We start from the raw sequence: 10,956 nt of genomic DNA on the forward strand, positions 1-10,956 counted from the left end.
AACTTTTAAAATCACTAATACGTGTCATAAATTTTTTAGCCTTTTATTTTGAAAACGGAGTTTAAGTGTTTGTCAAAATGGCGGAAATAATACGTGACGGCGTGTTAGCGCCTTTACCTGGAAGATGTGCGTTTTATGTTGTAAAAAAGAAACGTTACTGTAAAATGATCGTTGGGAGTGGCAAAACATTTTGTGGAGAACATGCCAATGCCGTACGTTTAAAATTTACTATTACGCATTTACTCTATCCAACTTCTCATTGCTGACAGTGAAGTGTTAGCTGTCAAGCTAAATATCACTAGCCGACCAAGTTATTTACAGTTAATTAAATGTGTTGATGTTGCTTCAGCTGTTTCCTTATCGAGTATATTAGTGGAACATCTTTATGTTATAGGAAAACGATAGTGAAAGAAAACGGATACCTTGCCCTCTGGACCCAAAACAGTAAGTTCAAACCATGCTGATTTCACTAAATGTGTTTTAGACGCGCCTGTGATACAAGTGGCATTTTTGCGATGCTGTTACATATGAAGCTTTTTGTCTTTGGGCAGTACTGTATTTGAAGATAGCTTGGCCAAGCACATGAAAAAATGCAACTCAAAGGAGAAGCCCAAACCAGTGAGTATTTTTGCTTCTAACATTTATTGTATTGTCGTGGTCATTTTTATGTTATGTCAGATGTCTTAATCTTGCATAACTGGCTCTTTAGATTTATTATGTAAAGGACATCAACGCTGGGCCCATAAATGAAGAGGAAAAACTTAAATATGAGGTGATACATGACAGACCATTTAAAGATGTAGGCTAAACACACACCTTTTATACACTACATTACAGATATCTGACAAGTATAAATGTTGTAATTCCCTTAAGGTGTCCATCGCAGATCGAACTAAAGAGGAGTTGGATGGTCTTATTCAGAAAATGAAGACTGCGTTGCAGGGTATGTAATCCATCTGATTATATTGTGCTCTGTTTTTTTTTTTTTTTAAAGGAATGGTCATGTTATGAAATCCTATAGCATAATTAAAGGACTCTGATACACAAATGATTTTCAGTTATTGATGATGAGAGTGGAAAAAACATTGTCTTATTGAACAGTGTAATGCATTTGTTGGTAACTGAAGTTGGTCAGTTGGTCAGTCATTTTAATCTTTCAAAGGATTAAAATGACTGAGGATTGGTACATTGGGTCAGAATTAGGTATAACAGGCATGTTTCATACACACCGAGTTGTTTTGTGTTGTTTTACCATATAATTTACTCTCTTTCTCAGGATTAAATACCAAAATTCACAGTGACATTGTTTCTCATCCGGCACTACACGAAGCTCTAAATGATCCAAAGAATGGCAACTTCGCTTTTAAACATCTCAAGCAACAGGTGAAAATGAGAAACAAAAAATATCAGAGAAACGTGGGGGTTGGTGGTAGTTGTCCATATGTGAATGTCACGTAACTTTTCTCAAACAGGCATCAATTCTGGGGCACATGGAGGGTCTCGAGCTGCTTGGCCCTGACAAGTGTTACATTGAGTTTGGTGCTGGCAGGGGGAAACTTTCCCACTGGATACATGTTGCCCTTCAAAAAGCAGAGAATGTTCATTTTCTGCTAGTGGAAAGATCAAGCACTCGGTTTAAGGTATGTTCATAATAATTAGTAATAATAACAGTAGCAATCATATTGTGTGAAGCTCAACCCTGTCTATGTTGCTTTCTTGTTAAAATGCAATTTTCTCATCTGTTAAGGTAGATAGTAAACACAAAAACACAGATTCAACATTTGACAGGCTGCAGGTTGATATTCAACATCTTGATTTAAGTAAGCATAACTTCTTACTTTCATCCACATGTGGCAAAACTAAGTTTATTTAGACTTTGTGATTCTAAAGGGAGGAGGGATCTGTGATGCCTTTCTGTTCTGTAAACTCCTGTAGGGAAAGTGCCATTTCTGAGAGAAAAAGCTCTTCCTGTCATTGCAGTAGGCAAGCATCTCTGTGGTGCAGCAACCGGTAAGTTTTAACACTTTAAACATAGTTTGTTTCATGTACAGTGGGGAAAATAAGTATTTAGTTAGTCACCAATTGTGCAAGTTCTCCCACTTAAAAAGATGAGAGAGGCCTGTAATTGACATCATAGGTAGACCTCAACTATGAGAGACAAAATGTGAAAAAAAATTGAGAAAATCATTTTGTCTGACTTTTAAAGAATTTATTTGCAAATAATGGTGGAAAATAAGTATTTGGTCACCTACAAACAAGCAAGATTTCTGGCTGTCACAGACCTGTAACTTCTTTTTTAAGAGGCTCCTCTTTCCCCCCACTCATTACCTGTATTAATGGCACCTGTTTGAAGTCGTTAACAGTATAAAAGACACCTGCCCACAACCTCAAACAGTCACACTCCAAACTCCACTATGGTGAAGACAAAAGAGCTGTCGGAGGACACCAGAAACCGAATTGTAGACCTGCACCAGGCTGGGAAGACTGAATCTGCAATAGGCAAGTAGCTTGGTGTGAAGAAATCTACTGTGGGAGCAATAATCAGAAAATGGAAGACCTACAAGACCACTACTAATCTCCCTCGATCTGGGGCTCCACGCAAGATCTCAGCCCGTGGGGTCAAAATGATCACAAGAACGGTGAGGAAAAATCCCAGAACCACAAGGGGGGATCTAGTGAATGACCTGCAGAAAGCTGGGACCAACGTTACAAAGGCTACCATCAGCAACACACTATGACGCCGGGGACTCAGATCTTGCAGTGCCAGACGTGTCCCCCTGCTTAAGCCAGTCCTTTTCCAGGCATGTCTGAAGTTTGCTAGAGAGCATTTGAATGTTCCAGAAGAGTATTGGGAGAATGTCATATGGTCAGATGAAACCAAAGTAGAAATATTTGGTAAAAACACAACTCGTCATGTTTGGAGGACAGTGAATGCTGAGTTGCATCCAAAGAACACCATACCAACTGTCAAGCATGGGGGTGGCAACATCATGCTGGTTTCTCTGCAAAGGGACCAGGACGACTGGTCCGTGTACACGAAAGAATGAATGGGGCCATGTATTGTGAGATTTTGGGTGCAAACCTCCTTCCATCAGCAAGGGCAAAGAAGATGAAACGTGGCTGGGTCTTTCAGCATGATAATGATCCCAAGCACACTGCCAGGGCAACAAAGGAGTGGCTTCGTAAGAAACATTTCAAAGTCCTGGAGTGGCCTAGCCAGTCTCCCGATCTCAACCCCATCGAAAATCTTTGGAGGGAGTTAAAAGTCCGTGTTGCCCGCCGACAGCCCCAAAACATCACTGCTCTAGAGGAGATCTGCATGGAGGAATGGGTCAACATAACAGCAACAGTGTGTGCCAACCTTGTGAAGACTTACAGAAAACGTTTGACCTCTGTCATTGCCAACAGAGGATATACAACAAAGTATTGAGATGAACTTTTGTTATTGACCAAATACTTATTTTCCACCATTATTTGCAAATAAATTCTTTAAAAGTCAGACAAAATTATTTTCTCAATTTTTTTTTCACATTTTGTCCCTCATAGTTGAGGTCTACCTATGATGTCAATTACCGGCCTCTCTCATCTTTTTAAGTGGGAGAACTTGCACAATTGGTGACTGACTAAATACTTATTTTCCCCACTGTAGGCCCAAATCAAGCCTTCCTATGTTCTTCATCACAGACTTGGCTCTAAGGTGTTTATTTGAAACTGGCATTAAACATCAAGACGAACAGCCACCTACCAAGCGTATAAAGCTTAGTGAGGGGACAGAAGGGAACATGGTGTACCCTCTCCCTGCTGGAGATGCTGGAGCACAAGAAGAACTGGTGGTGTCTGGACTTTCCATCGCCCTCTGCTGCCACCATCGCTGTGACTGGAGGCATTACGTGGGTAAGGACTTCTTTGGGGAACGAGGCCTTGGACCTCAGGAGTTTGCTGCGTTCCAGCGTATGTCGAGCTGGGCTACCTGTGGCATGAGCAGAGTCGGTCGTGCTCTGAACAAATCATCACAAGAGCACGCAAGTGTAGCAGATGAAGAAGAAGAGGCAGAACATGAAGATGGTTATGAAAGCCTTCCAGAAGACCTCTGCAGGTGAATGCTCAGCTCTTAAACCCAGTATACTTTGCATTGACTTCTTGCAGTTATTGTCTTCTTGGTGATAACTGTTTTATCTCTTGTCTCTACAGCGCTGTATCAGCAGAAGAGAGAGAACACATAGGACGTTTGTGCAAGATGCTCATTGACCATGGCAGGCTGCACTATCTTCAGCAAAGAGGCTTCAAGCCCAGCCTGAGATACTACACTAGCAGAGACGTGTCTTTAGAGAATGTGCTTCTAACCGCTGTTCCTATCTAAAGTTCTTATCTTGAACCCTGGGTGCTTTGAAAACAAAGAGGGAATTGCATGCATACAGAAGAAAAACAAGAATTAAGGGATAGTTCATTTTCAGTTCTTCTTTCTCCTTATTTCTTCTTATTCAGTTCCTTCAACATGAACCTCAGACACACTCTATATAGCTGATGCAGGAAACAGCGGACCAACAACACAAATAGCCAAACAGTGCCCTCTTGTGTCTGGAGAGGGCAAATGCAGAAATCGTCTTTACTGGACTTGCAGGACAGTGGACAAGGCCAGGCAACTGGACAGAACACAGCAGAGCAGACAGTGAGCACCATGCAGGACTGAATCACAGCGACGATGCCATCTCAATCACGCCTTCCAGCGGCACATTAAGCACAGAAGTATACGTCTGGAGCCCTGAAACAGGAAGTCATTACCAGGTCATCAACATTTAAAAAGCTTGTTTTAGTATTATTATTTTATTATTTCAATTTTTTCTCTATTAAAACTGTTCAGAGTTTATGGGCACGGTGCATATTAAGAATGGCATAACCTCTTTTGCGGGCTTCATGGATGTAGTGGTGCATAAACTCTCGACCGAACATTTCTCTGTCACACTCTTCCTCAGCCACGCCCTCTTCCATATCGGGCAAGGTCACGTCGTAGGTCAGCGGGTTGTCTCTGAAATTTACAAACCTGCCCACAACCACAGATGGCAAATCCTTGAAGAAAACATGCTTTTTTGTTCAGGAAACTTTTAATTACCATTTAAAGAAGTCCACAGAAGTCTCTGTTTCTTGTGTTTGTATGCTCATACATAACTTCAAAATAAATAAATAAAAATATTCATATAAACACAAAATATAAATAACTTCATCATTAAAGAGCAAGTAGTAGACGTCATTACCTAAGGTTAGTCATGGCCTCCATCAGTGGAGGAATGTCTCTCAGTTTGTTGCGGCTAAGCACCAGCGTGTCCAGGCTGTGCATGCGACTGATGTTGTCGGGCAGGTACTCAAGTTGGTTTCTCTGGAGCCAAAGAGTGTGCAGCTTCTCCATTCTAGATCAACCATTGAATAAAAACCACAACCAACTCCCTTTAGTCATAGTCATAATCAGTACTTTAATCGCTAAGTACTTTATTTGGATTTAAATAAATGTTTAGATTTAGATCGCCAATTACTTTATTTAGATTTAATTTTGCAAGCTACTAGAGTAATTCACAAGAACAATAGCATGGAGGAAGAATGTAATCTGGTCGCTTTGACCCTTGTAAGCTTGAAGTGTTCTTCAGTGAAGGAGTTGAGTTGTTTTTTTCAGTGATAGTTTTGCTCGTAAGCATGAAGGCATGAAGAACTTTGAATCTGCAGACCTGATACTCTGTACTTTGTGAAGGGCATGCAGGAAGCCAGATCTGCTACCAGACAGTTAGTGCTGACCAACTCTGCGATTGCTGTGTGGAACTGGGGTACATTAATGTATCAGTGCACATATGAGAGATGAGCTGTAAGTTCAACATCCCAATGTTGCAGACATCTGGGTTCAGTAGATTTTAACTGGTTAGAAGTGAACTGGACATGCCAGTCAATTTCCAGGAGAAGGTGTGGGTTGGTGTGAGTGCAATTAGCATGACAACATACCTGTGGATGTCATCGGGCAATCTCTCCAGCCTGTTCCCACCCATGTCCAGCCACTCCAGAGCAGGAAGGCTCACAACACATTCAGGAATGGTGATGAACTGGTTCATGGAGAGGTCCAAGTGGTACAGTTTTTTAAGGTTGCTGAGCTGAAGAACAAATTGAGTTTCCTGAGTCAAGTCTAACCTGAACGGTATACAGTATGTATATCATGTATATGATTCTAACAACGCTGTTACTTAGATGTTTGAGCTGGTGTCAAAGTTAGATGTATTTAATTCAAGCTACACTGCAAATAGATTCCAAAGAAACAGATTATGTAAATGACTTTTATATGGTGATCTCCAAACCATATAAATAATATATATGCCATATAAATTATTTTTAATTACATTTTTTATTATTTTAATGTATAGATTAAACAAAGCCTTTGCAATAAGATCACTGGTCTCCTGTGCAGCGGTTTATGTCACCTGCTCAGGAAGGTCATCCAGATCCCGGTTCATTGCCAGTTCTAGTTTCTCCAGACTGTCACAGTCACTCAGCTCCTCAGGAACACAGCTCAGCCTGTTATAACTCACAAGCAACTCTCGTAACCGAGATAGCTTACCTGATAAGAAGACCATACAGCATCTTTCATGAAAGTTACAACAGATAAAGATAGACTTGATGGCATGTGAACAATGGATACAAAATGTAGTACTCCATACTAACCAATTTCTCTAGGAATTTCTGTGATAGCATTGCGGGACAGATCCAGCACGATGAGGCTTTGGAAGCTGGAGATGAACCGTGGGATCTTCTGTAACCCTGTCCGGTGCAGCTGCCACTCCTGAAGCTGAGAGAGCTGGACCATCACGGCAGGAAGAGTCTGCAACACGACATCTGTAAACTTCTACATGGACGACATACTCAGACTCAAGGACTAATTTATGGTCATCAGTGGCTTTTTAAGGGAAGCACCTTCCACTCTTCGTTTTCAATGCGTAGGATGACCCTCCCATCTTCTGTCACAAGTTTTTCCTTTAACTTGGCCAAGGTGATCCTATCCTCCCAAGCCCCTGTCAACCTACACCAAAGACAGACTGCTCTGAATTTATATCATCACTGTGTGTCACCATTTGCATGTACAGACCAAGGTGCTGTAGAATCCATTGCTCTGAAAAATGGTGTTCTTCCTGCTCTGAAACATCAACTCCATCAATTAGTCAAAGGCCAGAAATCAGAAATCTTGCTATCAATCAATCAAATTTTATTTATATAGCGCTTTTTACAACAGTTGTTGTCACAAAGCAGCTTTACAAGTGCCGAGTCCTAGCCCCCAGTGAGCAAGCCAAAGGCGACAGTGGCAAGGAAAAACTCCCTAGTTTTTTTGCATGAGGAAGAAACCTTGAGAGGAACCAAGACTCAGGGGGGGAACCCATCCTCCTCTGGCCGACACCGGTCACCATGACAACAACAATAATATAGACAGAATGTAGACAGAATGTAAAAGATGCAATAATGTCCATTTAGACCGAAAAATATGTAATAATGTCCATCATGGTGTAGGCATCCGGTTAGGCAGGAGGTGGCCGGCCAGGATGGATCGCTTGTCTCTCCTCATCTCATTATTCCTCAAGCAGGCGGGCAGCCATGTGGAGAAATGAAACAGGGAAAATTAGCTCTGTATGAGGACATATACAGGACAGGTAAAATTATAAACATTTCTGGAGTGTGGCAGCAACTCCGGCACTAAGTTAAATTATTACAGCCTAGCTAAAAAAAGGCAGAACCAGAAGGTAACATAGGCTTGGGGGCATTCTGAGACAATGGCATCCGTCCACTGCACTGTCAACAAACTTGAGTGACCACGAGCAGTGACAGGATGACAGCACCAGCACCCCAGTCTACCATAAAACCCTTCGTCTATGAACCCCTGGATCTGTACCTTTATCTAAGGGGGATATTAATTATCAAACGCTAGACTAAATAAGTGGGTTTTCAACCTAGATTTAAAGATTGTGACTGTGTCAGAGTCCCGGACACATTTAGGAAGATTATTCCAAAGCTGGGGGGCCTTATAAGAAAAGGCTCTTCCCCCTGCTGTTACCTTGTTAATTTGTGGAACTAATAACAGACCAGCACCCTGTGATCTTAGTTGACGTGGGGGTTCATAATAGGAAATAAGTTCCTGGAGGTATTCAGGAGCAAGCCCGTGTAGTGCTTTATATGCTAATAATAGAATTTTAAAATCAATACGAAATTTAACTGGGAGCCAATGCAGGGCTGATAGGACTGGTCTAATATGCTGAAATTTTCTAGTTCTGGTCAGAACTCTAGCTGCGGCATTTTGAACTACTTGAAGTTTATTTAGATTCCTATTTGAACATCCTGACAGTAGTGAATTGCAGTAGTCTAGTCTAGAGCTAACAAAGGCGTGCACCAATTTTTCTGCATCATCCTGTGATAATGCATTTCTTAATTTGGCAATGTTGCGGAGATGTAGAAAAGCTATCCTAGTAGTATGATCTATATATTTATCAAATGATAGGTCGGAGTCGAGTATGACGCCTAGGTTTTTGGCTACTGTGCCAGGTGTAATGGGATAGTCTGCAAGATTAAGCATTAAGTTTGGAATTTTCTGTCTTGCGGCCTTAGGGCCCACAAGGAGAACTTCTGTTTTGTCCTCATTTAATTGTAGGAAGTTTAGAGACATCCAGCATTTAATATCTCTTACACAGGCCTCAATTTTTCCTAAACTGAGTTTGTCATCGGGTTTGGCTGATATGTAAAGTTGAGTGTCATCCGCATAGCAGTGAAAATTGACACCATGTTTGTTTATAACTGTGCCCAATGGTAGCATATATAATGTAAATAATAGTGGTCCTAAGATGGAGCCTTGCGGGACCCCATATTTAACCATTGTACGTTTGGATGAAATATTATTGAGCTCTACAAACTGATAGCGATTTGTTAAGTAAGACTGAAACCATGAAAGGGCTGTGCCTGAGACTCCAACCCAGCGTTCTAACCTTTCTAGCAAGATCCTATGATCAATTGTGTCGAAAGCTGCACTAAGATCAAGAAGCACTAACAGTGATACATAGCCTTGATCTGATGCAAGGAGGAGATCATTTGTTACTTTAACTAATGCTGTTTCAGTACTGTGATGGGGCCTAAAACCAGATTGGAACTTTTCAAATGTGTTATTCCTATGCAGATATAGGCATAATTGCTGGGCAACAGCTTTTTCTATGATCTTAGATATAAATGATGTGTTTGAAATGGGTCTATAATTAGATAGCACAGTCGGATCAAGATTTGGTTTCTTGATCAGAGGTTTGATAATTGCTAATTTACATGATTTGGGCATGTGACCTATTGTAATGGATGAGTTAACTATAGTTAGAAGAGGTTCAGTTACAGCTGGTAATACCTCTTTTAATAACTTTGAGGGAACTGAGTCTAATGTGCAGGTAGTACAATTTAAGGAAGAAATTATTTTCTCTAATTCTGATTTTGGGAGTGGATGAAAAGCATCAAGTTTTTCTCCCGGTATGTAATTTAAATCAATATCAACCAAACCAGATGACATACCAGTTGTATTGCTAATAAAGGGTTTTATATATATATATATATAATAATCTACAGTAGAAAACCAGCAGTCATGATCTGTGAGCCCAGAAGGAGAAGGTTGTGTATGTAGTACCGAGCATTACCCACCTCACCACGGCTGCTCTCTCCTCACCCACCTCATTACCCACCTCACCACGGCTGCTCTCTCCTCACCCACCTCATTACCCACCTCACCACGGCTGCTCTCTCCTCACCCACCTCACCACGGCTGCTCTCTCCTCACCCACCTCATTACCCACCTCACCACGGCTGCTCTCCTCACCCACCTCACCACAGCTGCTCTCTCCTCACCCACCTCATTACCCACCTCACCATGGCTGCTCTCACCCACCTCACCACGGCTGCTCTCTCCTCACCCACCTCATTACCCACCTCACCATGGCTGCTCTCTCCTCACCCACCTCATTACCCACCTCACCACGGCTGCTCTCTCCTCACCCACCTCACCACGGCTGCTCTCTCCTCACCCACCTCATTACCCACCTCACCACGGCTGCTCTCTCCTCACCCACCTCACCACGGCTGCTCTCTCCTCACCCACCTCATTACCCACCTCACCATGGCTGCTCTCACCCACCTCACCACGGCTGCTCTCTCCTCACCCACCTCACCACGGCTGCTCTCTCCCGCTGCTCATTCTCTCTCTTCAGGTCCTCTTTGCTCTTCTTTATCCGGGTCTCCCACAGAGCCTTGATGGAGTTCACCGTTCCAAAACACACTGTCACCCCAGTCATGTTGCCCCCCCCCCCCCCCCACACACCTCTCCTTAACTCAAACTGCACCACTATGGAGGAAGAGAGTCCCCAGTGTGGTACTAACAAAATGGAAAAAAACTAAGGCAAGATCTGGTGACCTTCTCTGGGCCCTCTTCAGCAAAGCGGTTTCTTTACTGAAAACATTGGAAGCAAGTGGAAAAGTGTTAACATTACATACAAAGTGTTAACTGTGTCAAATAAAATGCAACACTCTAGAGGGAAATCAAAGCCAGCTGCTGCAGCAGTATAGTTGGAGAGATAAATAAAAAGACTTACCACTCTCATCAGGTTCTCCTGTGTCTCTTGACATTGCTTTTTAAATTGGCTCCTCTTTTGTTGTATACAGTCCATGTCACCAAAATTATACAGGCATCAGAATTTCTTTACCACTTTCAGTATTTGTGTGGGGTGTTGTAGAAAAAAAAGACATTATTTTTGCTGAAGAGTAATCCTGAGGGTGCTTGTATGTTTTCCCCCATGAAGTACAACTCTGAACAGGGTCTAAATTTAGAGTCAACACTGGGAATAGTGAGGTCACATGGTGGTGCTGGCCCAAGGGCAACTGTCTCCAGATACATGCCTTAAAAAATTACCCTCTAGA

At 42.1% G+C, this 10,956-nt stretch overlaps 2 protein-coding genes and 1 long non-coding RNA gene across 5 annotated transcripts; 1 reads left to right on the plus strand and 2 right to left on the minus strand.

Moving 5' to 3' along the window:
- The first annotated feature begins 59 nt into the window (after positions 1-59).
- trmt13 (tRNA methyltransferase 13) lies at positions 60-8,772 on the plus strand. Of its 3 annotated transcripts, XR_013125380.1 has the most exons (12): positions 60-212; positions 395-444; positions 552-618; positions 710-772; positions 874-943; positions 1,277-1,383; positions 1,473-1,640; positions 1,748-1,820; positions 1,936-2,010; positions 3,685-4,096; positions 4,192-4,785; positions 6,709-8,772. XR_013125380.1 is itself a non-coding variant. In XM_076991619.1 (11 exons), exons 1-11 carry the CDS (start codon positions 78-80, stop codon positions 4,358-4,360), a joined length of 1,389 nt encoding a protein of 462 aa, XP_076847734.1. In that variant the 5' UTR covers positions 60-77; the 3' UTR covers positions 4,361-5,258. The 3 variants fall into 3 exon arrangements, 2 of the variants coding, with proteins under 2 accessions (XP_076847734.1, XP_076847735.1); XM_076991619.1 differs by lacking the exon at positions 6,709-8,772 and having other exon boundaries at positions 4,192-5,258; XM_076991620.1 differs by lacking the exons at positions 4,192-4,785; positions 6,709-8,772 and having other exon boundaries at positions 3,650-3,788.
- lrrc39 (leucine rich repeat containing 39) lies at positions 3,823-10,870 on the minus strand. Its single transcript, XM_076991621.1, has 9 exons — positions 10,632-10,870; positions 10,207-10,489; positions 6,946-7,051; positions 6,697-6,853; positions 6,456-6,592; positions 5,986-6,131; positions 5,253-5,405; positions 4,899-5,041; positions 3,823-4,762 (listed from the first exon to the last, which is right to left on the minus strand). The coding sequence occupies exons 2-9, from the start codon at positions 10,332-10,334 to the stop codon at positions 4,692-4,694; spliced, it is 1,041 nt and encodes a 346-aa protein (XP_076847736.1). The 5' UTR covers positions 10,335-10,489; positions 10,632-10,870; the 3' UTR covers positions 3,823-4,691.
- LOC143493281 (uncharacterized) lies at positions 7,212-10,179 on the minus strand. The gene is made up of 2 exons (XR_013125381.1): positions 9,932-10,179; positions 7,212-9,895 (listed from the first exon to the last, which is right to left on the minus strand). It is a non-coding gene; the product is annotated as an uncharacterized LOC143493281 (long non-coding RNA).
- Positions 10,871-10,956: the final 86 nt, after the last annotated feature.

This window comes from Brachyhypopomus gauderio, unplaced genomic scaffold (genome assembly GCF_052324685.1).
Source record: "Brachyhypopomus gauderio isolate BG-103 unplaced genomic scaffold, BGAUD_0.2 sc84, whole genome shotgun sequence".
Taxonomy (NCBI): domain Eukaryota; kingdom Metazoa; phylum Chordata; class Actinopteri; order Gymnotiformes; family Hypopomidae; genus Brachyhypopomus; species Brachyhypopomus gauderio.